The following is a 17066-nucleotide window of genomic DNA, read 5'->3' as shown; positions in this document are numbered from 1 at the left end:
TAACAGGTGTCCCTGGCTGGTCAGAGCTCCGGCTCCTGTGTGCCGCTTTCATTTTCAAAATAGCGATCATGAGTAGGTCATGGTAACATGATTCCCATTCTTTCCAGCACCTTATTTGTGTTGATATGTTCTCATGAAAACAAACAGCTAGCCCAGCATGAAGGGCCCATTATAGCTGTGCATGCCCCTCACCTCATCCCCACTAAATGCTTAAAGGTAAAGGTTAAGTGTATAACAGAGGTTAAATATGAAAGCACAATGAGCTGGCAGGCTTACGGCGTTGCCTCCTTTAGAATATGTCAGGTGGTAGGGGGAGGCTCTGTGTAACTCAGCGCTGAGACAGTGTGGCAGCAGCGCTCTCGTCAGCATATGCTCAACAGATGGAGTCACTCTGTCGGTTGTAGGGGGCCAAACTGCTCTTCCTGACCATAGCTATGTGTGGAATTCTAGCTTCAGCTTGCCATGTATATCGATGAGCCTGCGTTAGATTGTAACTGTCACTGGATGTGTTTTCAGACTCTTCCTGAGCCTAGAACCTGTTAATATTAATCAAGAGAACCATTACTGTGATTATACACAGGTGTCACTCCTGCCCTGTGGCTATAAGGTGACACGTGATAACTCATGGACAAGTAATGATGATTTGACAAGACAGGATAAAGACAGTAAAATGATGCAGTGTTGTAGGGGTACAGAATAGATAACTGACAGTAATCCTGCTCTTTAGCGGTATTTGGCGGACAATTGGCTCATTAGCAGTGGGAAACCACAAGATAATTGTAGCTCAAAGATATAGGATGAACTTTTAATATTGTTAAGATGTTTCCCCTTATCATAGTAGAGGTTGTTGTCCTTAGCACTCCTCAAAGTACAAATGGATTAGAGCCAGAAAGGCCAAGGCCTCTTCACTTCACTTCTGAACACTGTCATTTCTGCAGACTTCCAGACACATCTCACTTACGGTAAAACAGAGTAAGCACTGATATGTCAATCACACCCCAATGAGTCAGTGTGTCTGGCTGAGCCTTAAGGTCAAATACTGCACATACCAGGTGCAGCTTTAGAAGTGACTTTGACATTAAACAGAAGCCAGTCATCAAGTCCAGCTCATCTGGCAAACATCCAGGCTGCCATGAGACAAGAGTCGACCGCCTCCACGACTAAACCTACTCCACATATGCACTGACCTGGAATAGGAGACTCTGCCCCTGTGGCTGGTTACTGCTAAGACATGATCTCATGTTGGAGTCAGTGGTGCCACCTCATATGATCCAGGGTGTGGCAGTGTGACTCTGACTGACAGAGAGCATGGAGACGCAACATCTGTTTGTGGGCAGCCAGTGCCACATTTGTCTGGTGCCATGTAAGACCTGAGGCATGGATTTATCATCACTCTGTATACTGCTTCCACATGCCTGCACCTTTTTAGATATTCTGGTCGCAATTATTATTTCAAGGGCCTGGGATTATCGTGGAGCCCGGCGCTCGCTTGGACTCCAGACCCTTCAAGTGAAGAGTGACTTCTGGATGAATCACCCAGTTTTGGCCTTCAGCTTATGCTATGAATTCTAGTTGGCAGGGGGCGTATAAAAAAAGAAAAAGACAACAACAGAGTGTTGTGCTTGGGTGTTGAGTTAAAAGGATGGAAGAACAGGGATGTTTCCAGCCTCTTTTAAAGAAAGTAGAATCATGATTGAATAACAACAAACCCTGTGATCACTCAATAGGTCCTACTACTGCTAGTGTTCAATACTCCTAATCAATAATCGGCCTTATTAAATATTACTACAATGAGCTAGCGCAGCTGATCGTGCTCAGCCCCATGGAGACACAAAAAACTATTTTTGAAGAGAAATAATATATCTGTTTTAGACTGTACAAGGTGATGCAGCACCCTGGACAGATGAAATAATAATAATAATAGTAATAAATAATAAATGGAGAAAACAACCCGATCTGTCACATTAAGCCACATGATATGGGAAAAATGGTAGTAACTTAAGAGGATGTTTTGTTTTTTTCTTACACATGCTTTCACATAGGTTTCATGTGAAGGAATCGATTAAAAAGAAAATTATTCCAAGTAAAAGTAAAGACTCGGGCAGTCCTTGTAGACAGACAGTATGTTTAGGCATTATTTGAACATAGATGTTATCACATGCAGTGAAATAAAATATACTGTCACGTTAAAGACTGTGACCACTTACCGCTTTGTCAAACTCCATCTCTGAAAAGAATTTATACCAAGGCTCATTCTCTAAATCTATGTCTTCTGGACTTACATCCTGAGTCTACAGGGGGCATGGCAATGAGAAGAGGAGGAGAGAGACAAAGAGAAGACAGTTCAGACAGCACAGAAATTACACTCCCAATGTAACCAGTCCGGCAGACATGGTTGATTGCTGACATTGCCAGCAACAACATGGTAATAGTATGGTAATAACTTTGTTATAAGGAGGTAGCGTAATGGTAATGCCATTTTATTTCTAATGCAATTTCCAGCTTGCTAATACAAATAATAACAGTGTGGCAAAATGGAAATAATATTGCAGCAATATCATGTTTTTACCAAGATAATCATAGCTTGCTAATGATAATCACTCAAGACTACCTTCAGTGTAAAATATTTGCGAATCAGTATTGGTAATTACCATATTATAAAGTTGAAATTCATCCTCCCTTGTGTGTCAAATACATTCTCTATCTTATAACCAAACTATTACTTGGTGATAACTGGAAACAAGATGGTAATACCATATAGTACCTCGCTATTACAAATTATAACTATACTATTACTGTAAAATGTTACCTATGCAGCTACAGTCAGCAGGTGTTGATTTAGCTTAGCATAATGACTAGAAACAAGGGACATAAAAAGAACACATAGGTTCCGCAGTACAGCTGTATATGACCTGCGTATATGACATATTATCCTATGTCTAACAAAACTGGCCCGTCTGTATACAGTGCACACACCACTTATACTACAAATCCCAGACTGCAGAGCTGGTGCACTGTCAGGTCAATTGAGAGCTGCATGTGCCAGCACACTCCCACTCATCAAGTCACGTGACTCAGAAAGGAAATGGCAAAATAAAAGGTGGACAGTGAAAACAGAGGCTTTCAAGACAGGTGGAAAGCAGCTATAGCATCCAATCACCAACACATGTAAACATAACACAGCCTTGATTTCAAATGTGATCGTGCCTTTGTTTGTTTATTTAATCTATAAGCTTGTTTTTCACTTGCTGTTTCCCCTTGTTGCCAGTCAAGAGCAAAGCTGCATGGCTGCTGTTCTCTCGACAAATAAGTGGGATCTCCTTATCTAACTTTTTTTTCCTTTTACACTATGTGTATGGTATATCTCACATAAATAGATGTACATTTAAAAGGTTATAGGGCACTGTAATTATTTCTCCTAATCATACTGTAATATCGTCTTCACTGCAGCTCAGCTACAAAACACTGTCCAAATGATTTTATTACAAACATTTCATATTAATTAGCTTCAAATGAACTTTTGAAAATAATTCTGCATGTCCTTTTTGCAGGTGGGGATCTCTCTGTAGCCTCTATGAGTAGGAAGAACAATTACAGCTACCAGAAACCTCTTTCTTGTACATGATGTTCATGGGTATTACAAAAATACACATGAACATGAAAGATATATGGAACTAACAGGACTTGTTGTGAATTATATATTCATAGAGACATAGGTTTAATTTCTCAGACATGACATGATAATGACCAACAAAACATGCAAATTCATTATTGAGACGTAATATGACCATCTTTCTAAAGTAGGTAATAGATGACACAACTTTAAGCACCACACATAAAAACTAGAGAAGGCACTCAGTGAGAGAGCGCAAACCTCCACCAAGGCCACTCAGTTTCCCATAGTGTCAATCACATTCACCATGCTTCAGATAAAGATCTTCCTGTTTTTGATAAACTACACAGTATGCAGTGACTTAGACCTATACAGTGTACTATTATGTCATTATGTTTTAGCAGTTATGTCTATTCCCAACCCTTCTAACCCCTGAATCCATATCCATATTTAGATCAACACCAAAATCTAATAATTTGTGTTCCTTGTGCCATAACCTATATCCCAGAAGTTTTAATACAAAAATGTTTTTAATAGTTTGTTGCTGTTTTGTGGCTCACAAACAAATGCAAACAAAGACAAATGGTGGCACAAACACAACCTCCTTTTTGGAGGTAACAATGGACCTAAAATGACCAGTGACAGCAACAAAGTCAGTGACCTGTAATAACTGAGCTTGTGATGGAAAAACAACGGACCATTATTTCACAGAGGCTTCAGGATGAACTGGAGTGAACTCTAATGAGTGTGTTTGCTGCTACTGGGATCAGGCCAGATGTAACAACATAAATTACATAATCAACAAGCCACTCACTCAGTCACATCCACTGAATCCAACCAATGTCAACTGTGTAAGAGAGAAATAAAACTTGGGAGACGAATGAAATCTAAATGCAAAGTAAATGTGCTCCCCCTTTTTTGGTAAACATTACACATGTATATCTAGTCAGCATTTGCTAGATTTTTTTTAATAAATGTGACAAAGCTCCTCCTCAAAACAAAACCCTCAAGGACACTGAATAAAGCTGCAGCACGTGATACAACAAGGCTCGACAGGAAAGTAAGAAAGCAGACGCGATCTATGTTTTTGTGTCTGCAACAGCATCCTCTCACACCGAGCCGATTCAGCCCAATAATCTTAAATTGAAGACGGGGAGACAATGGCTATCCTTGTAAGTGATACTCCCCCACTGCCAAGCAGGATCATCTGTCTCCGCAACAGGACACCCTTTAGGAATGTGGTGCACATGGTGAATCAGGCTGCACATACATCACCTCTTAAGCTGCTGATCAAGCTGCTGCCACCCAGGAGCTTAGATACAGAGGTGGGAGTGAGAGGGAGGGTGGTGTGTGTGTGAAGTGGGGGACAGCTCACACGACATGCACATTGAAAGAGAAAGAGAAAGAAACAGTCAAAGAGGCGGGCGGCTAGCATACCGTTCTCTCCAGCTTTAGCACCGACGATTTCCCCGGCTCATATTCAAAGATGCTCTTGGGCTCAGCGCGGTACTTCCTGGTGTCTACCTTTTTATCTGGGGGCTCCCACTCATTCCTGTGGAGAGGCGGGTGTCAGGGAGGGGTGGGGTGTTGGATGGGAGACAACCAATCCTTAGCAAGTAGTCTCCATGGCAACCAGCAGAGGCTAGAATGTTTTTCTTTTTTTTTTTATTCAAGTATGACGTATGTCCTTATTATCCCCATTTCCTCTCTCTCTCCATCCTGGTGCCTCTCATCCTCTAATGATGATATGACAGAAAATCTAATTTGTGGTTGAGCTAAATCAGTAATTTGATCAGGTTAACTTGATTGGACCGAGTGACAAAAAACAGAGTACCTCATTATTTCCCGGGAGAATTTCTTAAAGATCCAGTGTGTGTAACATTTATTTCTTTTTAATTTATAATATACCTCCCATAAGTATGTTCGTACAATCCCTTAAAACTCCAGAATTAGTCTTTTACATGTACTTTAGGCAAGGGAGTGTATTTCTCTAACACACTTGGGAAAGGGACAGGTGAGAGGAGTCCCATATTATTTGTTAAAGTCCCTGTAAAGTAATAAAAATATCTATTCTGTCTTTGTCACGCCACAAAAATTACGTTACTAACCCCCTTGCCAAGAATGAATGATTTAAACACGTTAAGCTGCCGTGTTTCAAATCATATAAATTTAAATAACGTAACATTTTCGCTGGGGACATGTCCACTGAAAGAGCCGGACACACACTTACAAAGACATAATATTCTGGGGACCAAAGTCCATGTAGAGAAGTGGAGTTCACCTGCTTTAGTCGCATCCAAAGCATGTATGAGTCGCAATCGACGGTTACACGTTCTGTCCTCTCTCCATAATGCACTGCCACACATATTCTGGCCTATTTCTTTATTGGGGACCAAAGTCACTGTTTGTCAGTGTTTGTACAGAATAGTCACATTCTTTAGAAATTTTAAATAAAAAGACAGAGCTATTCTCTGTCTTTCTGCATTGAGGTAAGACACATTTTCAAGGCAAATACATCTCAGCAAACTGGACACTAAAGGCAGTGGTGTGGGAGCAAGAATATTTATTCATGAGTGAACAGGTAAATGCAGATGAAGTGCACTGAGGGTGCTAACTATACTGTATGGCCCCTGTGCATCATTGAGCCATATTTTAGACACATCTAGAACAGATGACTGGAGAGAAATAGTTTCCATTCATTACTCAATTCAATTGCAATTCTTTACTCCACAGTTGTCATTTTTCCTCATGTTCTCAGTCACTATTTTCTAATATATATATAACGTGTGAAGAGGAAGGGACTTTCAAATCTTAGGTCTCACATTAAAAATCGCTACTTCTTACACACTGGACATTTATTAGACAGCCAACGCTAACTTACTATTTTGGTAAAGGACTGAAATAAGACTCTGAAAACGATATCTAATCTTACACTTGCACGCACACACACTGCTGAATATCCGTCAGCATTAAACCCCAACATTCAGAGGAAAGAGGAAGGTCAGTGCTCCACATGTCATTTACAGCTCTAGTGGAAAACAGTTTATCCTCCATCACCTGTCCTCCTTCACCACCCCATCACTCATTTCTCTGAGAGAGGATCATGCCGTGTAGGTGCTGAGATGTGTGTGTGTGGTGGGATTAGACTAATCATACATTATGTCAAAACAGTAGCACACTGCAGTGGAAGCTGCTAGGGATAAAATAAGCTTGGATTGCAACAATCAGGAAGGAGGTTTTGTCTGTTTTTGCTCACAGTCATGCTTCGTCACGCTTACTCGCGCTGTGCATGAAGAAAGATTACTAGTTGCTTATCACAAGACATGTTGATGTTAAAGTCACAATGAGAGAACATACATATTATAAATGCTGATCTGCCATTGCAGCCATGGCATCATGGAAAAACTACCCGTCTGGTTTCAATCACATTTTAGACAAGCTATATATATAATATATTTTTCCATCCTGAGTTGTAAACAGCCCCTTTATCCATTGACAAACACAACTGCGCTTTTGTGTTTAATATCAAAGTGACTGGCATAAGGAGGTTTGGAGCAGATGGAAGACACTGACCTTTTTACTGAGGGCTTGAGGGAAGAGGAACGTGTTGGCACCGGCATCGACCGTCCTCTTGAATCAACCTCATTCTCGCTTTTTGAGCGAGGGACGGCTCTGACTGAAAACAGGCACATAAATATCGACACGGTGATGCTTCAGATGCATCAATGCACCATCTGAAATGTTAACAATGTTGAGTAAAAGAGCAGTGAAGGATGAGGGTTTTTTTTCTTTATGCCTACAAAGAACTCACCATCCTCCAAGTAACCAAAGGGTGTGTGGCCATCATCTGAAAGAGGCACAGGAAACATTCAAAAGCCATTCATTATAATTTTAACTATGTTTGTCTCTGAAAAGTCATGAATAAACCACAATACTAAATTATTCAAAAGGCATTAACACCCCCCCCCCCCCCCCCTGTGTTTGTCCCCTGCTTCACACCTTCCATTAGGCCAGACATTAAACGAAATCAAAGAGTGTCAATTCAAAGCATTTTACAGGAAGCATTACTGAGCTAAAAGGGGATGTGGACATCGATAAACATCAAGGTTATGAATAAGTAAAGTACTGCAAAGCAAGAACACTGTAGTCACCACATTCAGAGTGATCTCTTTAAAAGTTATGGAACTTATAAAGTCATATTAGTCACCGCTATACATGGGATCGCACATGGAAACCATTGGAAATCATTGCGTGGACTTAAGACTGAGACACCCGAGGAAGAGGTTTGGCAGCTCTTTTTTTTCTCATTCTGCACACAAATATTGCCTCCACTGCTGAAATGAGCAGATCTAAAAACCCAAACCATAAACCAAAAACCATTAACTTTACCCATAACCATTGAGATATTCAAACCCTATGCTAATCTGTGAAGCTTAGAATGAACAACATACTCTCTGAAGGTTACATACAGCCTGCACTCCAAAACCTGAGTACAGGACTGTGGCAGCACCAAGTGGCAACAACCCTGAACTACATCTTAGGGTACACAAGACGACAAACTGAGTCTACAAATTATGAACTATTGTGAAGGTCAGCTGCCTTTGTAGAGTTTGTAAAAATTGAAATGGGAAACAGAAAAAACACGAAGATCATGAAAAAGCTGTTACATTACATTTAGGAAAAACACCACAGGTTTCGTGCATCCTCCTTTGTCTGCTTAAAGAAATTTGTTCAATCTGAAATTTTTGTGGCAAAAGTAGTTTGATCCATGTCTGCATTGGTTTCCCTTGGTTACTGATCGATTTACAGCATCTGCCTCAGGAAGCTGCTAAGTATATAAAAAGTCTGTCCGTCCACAGAGGATAGACAGTGTATAATTCTAATTATATGTCTTAAAACTGTAGTGCGTAACTTTTAAATACTTATGGCTGTTACAATCGAACCGTTGTCATATTATGTCACACAATTCTGATTAAGCCTATCAGCTCCAGCAAAGTCTAGATTTCGCATTACGTGACAAAATTCCCATGCCGCACACAGGAAGTGAGTCCCTTTATATCAAGACATAATGCGGCGACATTGCGCTAGTAAAGTGAGATGGATACAAACAAGTTGGAGTATGAATGAAAAGACAAAGTCAATTCTGAACCCTATCGTTCAGCAGTTTACGGGATAAATGCATTTTGCCCCCGCCCTTGCACCGCTGGTGTATACACACAAACGCTCCTTTACTCAGGTCTGATAGTTTTGCTTGACAGAGCTTGTTTCCTGATGAATAAATACGCACTGCAGCTTTAACATTTCAGCAAATGGCTACGCTTTTGTTGACAGATCACGGCTTTAAACATATTTGTGCAACTCAGTGTCCATGAGATCCATTTTTGGATCAGATCAGGATGAGCACGAAACTTGTAATGTACTCGAGACTAATAGTTGCTCCAAGGTGTGCAGCAGGAAGGACAAAGGATTAGTTCAAATCCTTTCAAATACTTTGGACATCCTCAAGGTGCGTGGTATTGCACTTTGTGTGTGTAAGCATTGAGACAGATGAAGTATTTGAAAGGGCTAGGGACAGCTACAGATTAGTAATAGAACTCTAAGGATAGTGCAGTTACTGCCATCGGATACCTTTTGATTTCATGTGAGTGTCATAGTTCTCGGGGAAAATGTAGGTGGGGCGGTAAGGGTTTTCCTCAATTGGCTCTGAGCACAGTGATGGAGAGACAGAGCACAGTGTGACATAAACACACAAACACATGGAGAAACATACACAGGCTTTGGACACCAACAGAGCAACACGACAGATATGATCAAACACACAAAGAGTACAAATGATGATAATCTCTCTTACCAGGTATTTTATGTATCTGTTTGAACATGGTCTTATACCAGTCTTTGGACTTTTCAGTGTTCTGAAATTAAGACGAGAAGTGGATAAATCAACATGAACATGAATTTTTACAATACTTAATACATAAAGAGCCATGTTTTGTATGAACAGATGAGCCAGTAAGCATTTGCAGTGACTTGATTAAATGTTTTTTTATTTTGTTTTTTCTTTACAGTAAATTCCTTTGCTCACCCGTACAGGCACAGGGGGATTGTTGAGAGGATTAAACACAGGTGAGTGCAGTGATAGTCGCAGCCGCTTTTCTTCCATATCAGGAACTGGACTCACGGATTCTCTGCCAGGATCAGGGCTTTTGTCCCTTTCTGGAGTTGGGTCTGTAGACGAAAAAAGCAAAAATAAAATGTTCACAGCACATTTTTAGCAAGATACCAGACACAACAATAATTGTACAATAACAACACTATTTTAAAATGCCAGTTTATTTCTCATGGAATTTCTAGCTTGGCAATATCATTATGGTAAGAAGAAGATAATATATTGTATTACCTGAATATTACATGTATAGCATGGTAATAAAATGGTATTAGCATAATATTACCTCATGATTATTACCATATTGTCACTACACTGTAATCTATTGTTCCCGAAAAAGGTCCTGATGTAATTTTTGTTATGATTTGGTGCTAAATAAAAACAAATGATCTGACTTTAGTTACTTTACATTAAACATACTTATTTAAATGGTCCCACATAGGCTAATAACCAGGTATACGGCAGCATTCAATTTATATTATGATATTGTGATATTTACCTTCAGAATCTCATATCATCTCTTTTTTTCTTTATACATGACCCCACATGGCTCAGTCATATTTAAGGTTTTAACCCAATTTAGTTTAAATTTCTGATCTTTCATATGAAGGAAGGGGAGGGTTTGGGGTCAGACATTTGATAAACCTTTGCTTATCAAAGCTAAGGTTTATTTCTTTGCTTTATTATATTATAATAAAGTAAAGAAATTAAAAGTGAGGCTCGATGAATCATCTACTTATAGTAAATTAGCACAAAAATGAATTGAAGTTAGACCCAGTGCATACCTTTCAAATGAGAAAGATGCTTTTGCTGCTCTGTTGTGAGAGAAAGACAGACATGGACAGGACAGTGAAATGTGACTAATAAAGCAAATGTGTGAACACATACAGAGAAAAAGACAAGGCTAATGGATCACAGACGACACACAGTTACAGTAAGATGCATCGTAGTTTTGGACACCACACAGCCTGACTGACACAGTTTTCTAACAGATAAAACAGCATAAAAGTAAGTTCATCATCCCCAATTTACGGACTGGTGTACTCACCTCTGTTGTGTTGTAACAGGACTATGGTGGGATTGACTGAGCTAGTGCAGGGATAGACCGAGCTGGAGGGTGATGAGATACAGTTTTGAACATCAGTGGAGGACGGAGCCTGGTTTTCTTTTAAACTTTCGGCTAAAGTGGCCTGAAAATGACAGAAAATACAAAGGAAAACGTTTTCCTTGTCATTTTACTGACAATCGAAAAGAGAGACCGAACTGATGAGATCACACTGCCCTCATAAATGTACAACAAGAGTGAAATGGGATGGAAGTAAACGTACCTGGCACTGGGTGTTGTTTACAGGAGGTAAATCAGCGGTGATGTTGCTGCCTCCCTCAGCCAGTCCTGCTTTAGAGCTGTCTCCATTAATCTGGCTTGTCCAGCCACCTACAAAGAGTCCAGAGTTCTCTCAGTTTGGCAGTCAGCCACGCAACAATGAAAACACTGAGCACTTTACAAAGTTTAGCATTTCTGTAAACATATATCAGCAAAACCAGAAAACCATACACCAGCTAATTGCTAATCAAATAAATCTCCATTGCATTCCACTGGGTGAGAATGCTTTCTCCAGTGGTTTTCATGCACATAGTCGCTAATGTCCCCAGGAAAGGAAAAAAAAAAAGAAAAAAAGATTCTCCCACAAACTCTGAACTTTGTCATCAGAACAAAGCGTCAATTCAGTGAGCTGCAAAGGCCGTTTGTTCCAGTGGCCTTTATATTCCAGCTCAACAACAATTAAAGCATCTCCCAAAAAGCCTTGGCCAGCCTCCAGTCTGGTTCCACTGCGCTCTATATGCAACAAACAAGCCCACAGTCCGGGCCCTCGGCTCCAGTGGACATTGTGGGCCAGTCAAAACAAAAGACCACTGTGAAGGTCTCCTGAAAATGTGAGCAATTGGCCTTTATCACAACGACGAGTGTTCCTGGTGACAGAGCATACGTTTCAAAATGGGATGAGTTACATAATCCTGACATCTGAACATGACTCAGAAAGGCAAGAGAGGAATGCTGACAAAATGTTTTTAAGATTGCTGCAACATTCACGTCCTCTGTCCACATTCTAGAGCCACGTGTCCAAGTTTTCACACAGCTACACAGCTTATTACTGTGTGTTTGCACTATGTGGAGAGATGTTGCAAAGAGCTGAGGAGTTCACTCTGACTTACTTGGAGCTGTGATGACGCTTGGCTCCTCACTGATGCAGCCCTCATCATCTATGTGGACGAGGGTCGCTCTAAGAGTCACGACTCCTTTTCCTTTGCACACTCTGCTGGGGTCCAGATCTGAAAAATTCAAAATAATGTCTCCTCACCTCCTTCGCTCCTCATTGTTCATTGCAAAGCAGTGTTGTAATCTGTACGATCAGAGTGCACTCCTTCTTTAGAGGAGCTGCTGGGAATCCAAGTTATCACAGCCTCATGCCCCAATTCACCAAAATAGAAATGTAACAAAATCAGGCCATCAAATTAATATCCTGCAGTGACATAAAAATAATTGCCAGGATCATTGTGTCAACGCTGGAAGTAGAGCAGCCAAAGCTTGACCTGTGTTTTTATTCTTTCTACATTGGTTGTTAAACTGACACCACATTGTTGACAAATGGGTTGTAAAAGCATCCTCCTAAGTTTTCTTTGTGAGTATGAGGTGTCCCACAACTGTAGGAGATGAAATATTGATGAGGCGAAGGGAAACATCACCTGCAGCAGGAATCAGGTCAGGAGAGCCTTTCATGGTTTTCAGTGGCGTGATCCTGACGGCACAGGATGCTCGTGGACCTGATGAGGCTTAACACACACAGAGAAAGAGAAAGAGAAAGAGAAAGGAAAAGAGAAATTAATTTTATTTTATTTCATTTTCATTGTCATTGTCTTCTGCTTTATCCTCCACAGGACAGTTGCAGGGCCACTACGTCAATCCCAGCTGACATAGGGCAAAAGGTGGGGTAGACCATGGACAGGTTGTCCATCACGGAACAAACATACAGAGACACACAACTATTCACTGTCACATTCACACCTACGGTCGATTTAGAGTGTGCAATTAACCTCTGCATGTTTTTAAACTGTGGGAGGACACAGGATTACCCAGAGAAAACCCACATGCACATGTTGTGACACAAAAAGATTGTCACATTTGACATCTTTACGTTTATATCTATTATAATTAAAATCTATGTAAGCCTTTAATGTGTATGAATTATTCTCCACTGTCACCTGTTTGTTAAAACATACAGTGTCACTAATTATAAATAAAATGCACTTCATTCTTGACAAGTGGGAAATTCCCTTGAACAGATTTAACTTTAATGTCGTGTGAAACGTGGTTATATAATCCCGACGTGACATCACAAAACAACATAAGTCAGAGTGACTTACTGGGAGATGCTCTTGGACTGACACTGCCCTCTGCTGGAGAGCCCTGAAGAAGAAAAACAAGGAGCACATAGTGTTTATTAAAAGAGTGACAAAATGAAAGATATGGTTATCGTGAGAGCTTTTGAATACTGCTTTATATATTTTAATTTATTTATTCTATTTAATAACAACTTAATATAACAAAAGATAATCACCTTTAAAATAGGTTGTATTCCCTAGACTGCAAAAACCTTCTTGACCATAAAAAAAAACAATAAACTGTAGTGTTTGTTACAACAAAACTTTATTCACTGATGTTAAGTCAAAGTGGCATAGATCAAATGCCTGTTTCACAATAATCCATTGTCTTAAAATACACTATTACTGCTACTCACATAGAATATGAACGTAATAAATATGAATAAAGCCAAAGGGGGGGGGGGGAAACTAACCAACAGGTGCTTCATATAACATTAATTAACAGGTGGCACTAATTACTTAGTCAGCTCGGTCACTTTCACTGAGGAATTTACCCCGGTGGTGTCTCTTTGCTTTTAGGAGGAAGTATGTCCTGCCTTAGGTTATTCAAATGAGCTGAAAACATTATGTGAGGAGGGAGGGTGCCAGAGACCGGAAAAGTAGCTGTCAAACACATGTCACTGCTCTCCTGGGCCTCTCCACTGTGCTCAGACAGCACATTGTAGTGAGGGAACATCTCCACATAAAAAGGTCAAGCCAGGGGCTGACTGAGTCAAAACACAAACACACACATACACATACACATACAGCAAGTCAAGCGTAAATACAAATAAACTTCCATTTCTGTTTTCATTTGTAGTGCGATGGAAATCCATCTGATAGCAATCTTATTCTGCTTATAAAGTTGTAACTTGTGTGGATCTGACTCTGTTGATGCATGGCAGTAAATAACATGCAGAACATGCAGGAGACTGATGTTCCAGCTGGAAACATCCACAAATAGGCCTACAGTAAATGCAGGAGGGAAAATGGGAGCGATTCCAAACAAGTCCCACAGGAACAAGGAGCAAGAAACCTTTTAAAACATCTATGACGCTTGGAGCCGAGCTGTCCCACAGCATCGAACACTCAAATGTACTCATTTTGCCTCTCTCTTTAGCAACATCCGCTTGCTTCTTGACCCCCTGCGTCCCAGGGAGACAATGAATTCATGATCTAATGTCTAAAAACCATTAAACGGCATTCCTTTGCAGAGTGCTAACACTGATTTCAACTCTACTTCCCCTGTATCCTCACATGAACCCCAACATTGTGAATATACAGCTGAATGAGAGCTGTGGGAGAGTATTTGAACTCCTCTCGCATATAACAGATACTGTGACGATGACAGCTCGCAGTGTTCAGTTTGCTGTATAAACAAAGGAGAGCCGAGATCACCCCCAGCCTTTTTAGGAAGAGATGCTGCAGAGCAGAGCTGGGGCAAAGAACACCATCTACTCAGAGCAGTGTGGGAGCTGTTCAAGCCAAGACAAACAGGAAAATGAAAAGAAACTTTATCAGACAAACTGCAGTTTACCTAAATGTACCAAACAGTCCTTATAATCTAGGAAATGTTTGGATGTTTCCACTTCTCAAATCGAGCACATTTGGTGAATCTCCAACGACAAAAACCAAACATGAAGTTAAAGCTTAAACTTCAGTAGAATTTTCAAGCTTCAAATTCTTAAACTTAACAGAGTTATTGGGCAATAATTCACTAACAATAGCAACATAATTTTCTTCAAAGTTTCAATGTATGGATATAATGTTTATACACTTTAAATAAAATTAACTGGTTTCTTCAACATTTTCTTAGTATCTGACATTTTGTCATGATAATTATCAATAATAACTGATTTGGAAAATGTATTTTTATTGTGATATAATATTTGGCCATATTATCCAGCCCTATTGACAGTGTTTCTCTTTTAACTTCCTCACAGACTTAAGGTAACAACATTTTTATGTTTCCTTAAAAGTGAAAAATAGGAGTCCTGATGAGCTCAAACGTCTTCTGGCCATACTGAACATAAAAGCAGCAAATTCTCAGAATTGACCAACCTTGAGAAAGCGCAGGTGTTACTCATGCATTAAAATCATCAGTCAAGAACACAGGAAACCTCAGTCAATGAAACGTGTCAGCTTAGACCCCGGGTGACTCTCTAAAAGCAGGAACATGTAGCAATGGTTGGATGACTCATCTAATTAGCAGCTCTCAGTCTGTTGTGACACATACCCACCTACCCACGCACACATCATAAACATCCAATTCAATTATGTTGGGGGGAAACTAAAATACAATTCCAAAATAAGGAACTCCCAAATGGCTATCATCATCATCAGCGAGCATAACTGTGGATCTAGAAGGATGTATTACCTTCTTGCACAGTGTGTCCTGAGTCCCGGTTCCTCTGAATTCCCCTGGGACGTCTGCGTGAGATTTGAGAGTCTCATCTGAGGGGGGGCGGTCCTAGCCTTGACCTTGATCCGTACTATGTAGGGGGTCTGTTTGTTTTTGACTGCAGGCGTGTCCAGATTGACCTGTCACCACTTGCCACCTGGGAATGTGGCACCCACTCAACAACTGTGCAGACTACCATGCAAAAACCCTCCCCCGATACAAAACACTCCAGCCGGCCGCAAGAGGAGAAACACACAGACCACTTGGGGACGGACGGAATCTGCTACTGGATGACTCAGCTGTCCATAAAGATTTAATGCCATCATGATGACGGCACACTGATGTGTGAATTACTAAATCTGACAATTCCCCTCATTATTTACTAGTTATAATTATCAAATGACCTAAATAAGCCTAAAAAGGTTTTCACAAATGTATACAATAAACAAGTTTTAACCCCAAATGTATAACCATTCATGTTATTTCATTAAGGAGGGGTCTTCTTAATGATAAGAATAATAAAACTTAAGGCACAAGATCAGTATTACTCTATCGTTTGTGTATTAACGATAATAATAAGAAAACAGGAGCAGAAGCAAACAACCAGCCCGTCTTTCCTAAAGTGACAACTTTAATTTAACAACAAAATGTTGCTTTTGAGCATCAGAGATGTTAGTATTTATCATTTCAAACAAGCTGCTAGTGTGCAGAGTCATATTTAGCTCTGGGAAGGAAAATCTTGGATCAGCATCACTCTAAAATGTTACCTTTAAAATCAAATTAAAATCAAATTAAAATCAAATTAAATAATGAATGATTTCTCTCTTAAATGAAACCCAGACTCCAGCTGTGTGACCAGCCACACCTTCCAAACTTAATTTGCAAGACACATTATAAAACAATGAAATTAAATATAGACAGTGAAAAACGTCCGTCTTGCAACAACTACGCAGAATAATCATCTAACATAGTAAATATGGTATCACTTTGTCTGAATCAGGCTCCAGGTTCTCTCTGTCGGCCACATCTGAACAAACGCCGGGTGTCACCAACTATGATGTGTGTCACACAAGCGGTCTCTGCAATGTTAACACAAAAGAGCTCTCATCACATGCTCAGCTGTACCATGGTCGGAGACAAACGGCCGTTACATAACACCGTTTGACTTCTGCTTTGTCAACAAATGGCACAGAGGGGAGAAGCTTTTCCAGCGCTGAGCGTGAATCCCACCAAACAGCTCCAAACATGGCTATGAAGGGCTGCTCCGGAGCAGCGGCTTAGCCTCTTAATTGAGAGGAGACCCCCACCTACCCCCCCCTCTACCCGCGCCAACTCTCTTCCATAAACAGCTTCCACGCTGGACAACAGCCTGGGATTCTACACATTCCTCCACCCAGCTATTTGAAGTTCATTTCAAACAACGGCAGCATAAAAGGAAATGTATGTAACCTACACACCGCAGCCATTAC

General features: G+C 40.4%; 1 protein-coding gene across 9 annotated transcripts in view; it reads right to left on the bottom strand.

Annotated features, from left to right (window-relative positions):
• LOC131473571 (sorbin and SH3 domain-containing protein 1) overlaps positions 1-17066 on the bottom strand; it is a 40859-nt gene that overhangs the window by 17689 nt on the left and 6104 nt on the right. For 6 of the 9 annotated variants that reach the window (XM_058650857.1, XM_058650855.1, XM_058650856.1 and 3 more), the window contains exons 2-14: positions 13200-13242; positions 12522-12608; positions 11991-12107; positions 11105-11211; positions 10825-10966; positions 10562-10591; positions 9696-9838; positions 9465-9525; positions 9242-9316; positions 7425-7460; positions 7187-7289; positions 5051-5165; positions 2208-2291 (exon numbers count right to left, since the gene is read on the bottom strand). In XM_058650857.1, coding sequence (XP_058506840.1) covers positions 2208-2291; positions 5051-5165; positions 7187-7289; positions 7425-7460; positions 9242-9316; positions 9465-9525; positions 9696-9838; positions 10562-10591; positions 10825-10966; positions 11105-11211; positions 11991-12107; positions 12522-12555 — 1047 coding nt within the window. In that variant the 5' untranslated portion in view covers positions 12556-12608; positions 13200-13242. The remainder of the gene's footprint in view (positions 1-2207; positions 2292-5050; positions 5166-7186; positions 7290-7424; positions 7461-9241; positions 9317-9464; positions 9526-9695; positions 9839-10561; positions 10592-10824; positions 10967-11104; positions 11212-11990; positions 12108-12521; positions 12609-13199; positions 13243-17066) is intronic. The other 3 variants (XM_058650854.1, XM_058650853.1, XM_058650852.1) reach the window with 3 other exon arrangements.

This window comes from Solea solea, chromosome 15 (assembly GCF_958295425.1).
Source record: "Solea solea chromosome 15, fSolSol10.1, whole genome shotgun sequence".
Lineage (NCBI taxonomy): Eukaryota > Metazoa > Chordata > Actinopteri > Pleuronectiformes > Soleidae > Solea > Solea solea.
The sequence above is the reverse complement of the archived record's forward strand: the minus strand, read 5'-3'. Positions and strand labels throughout refer to the sequence as shown.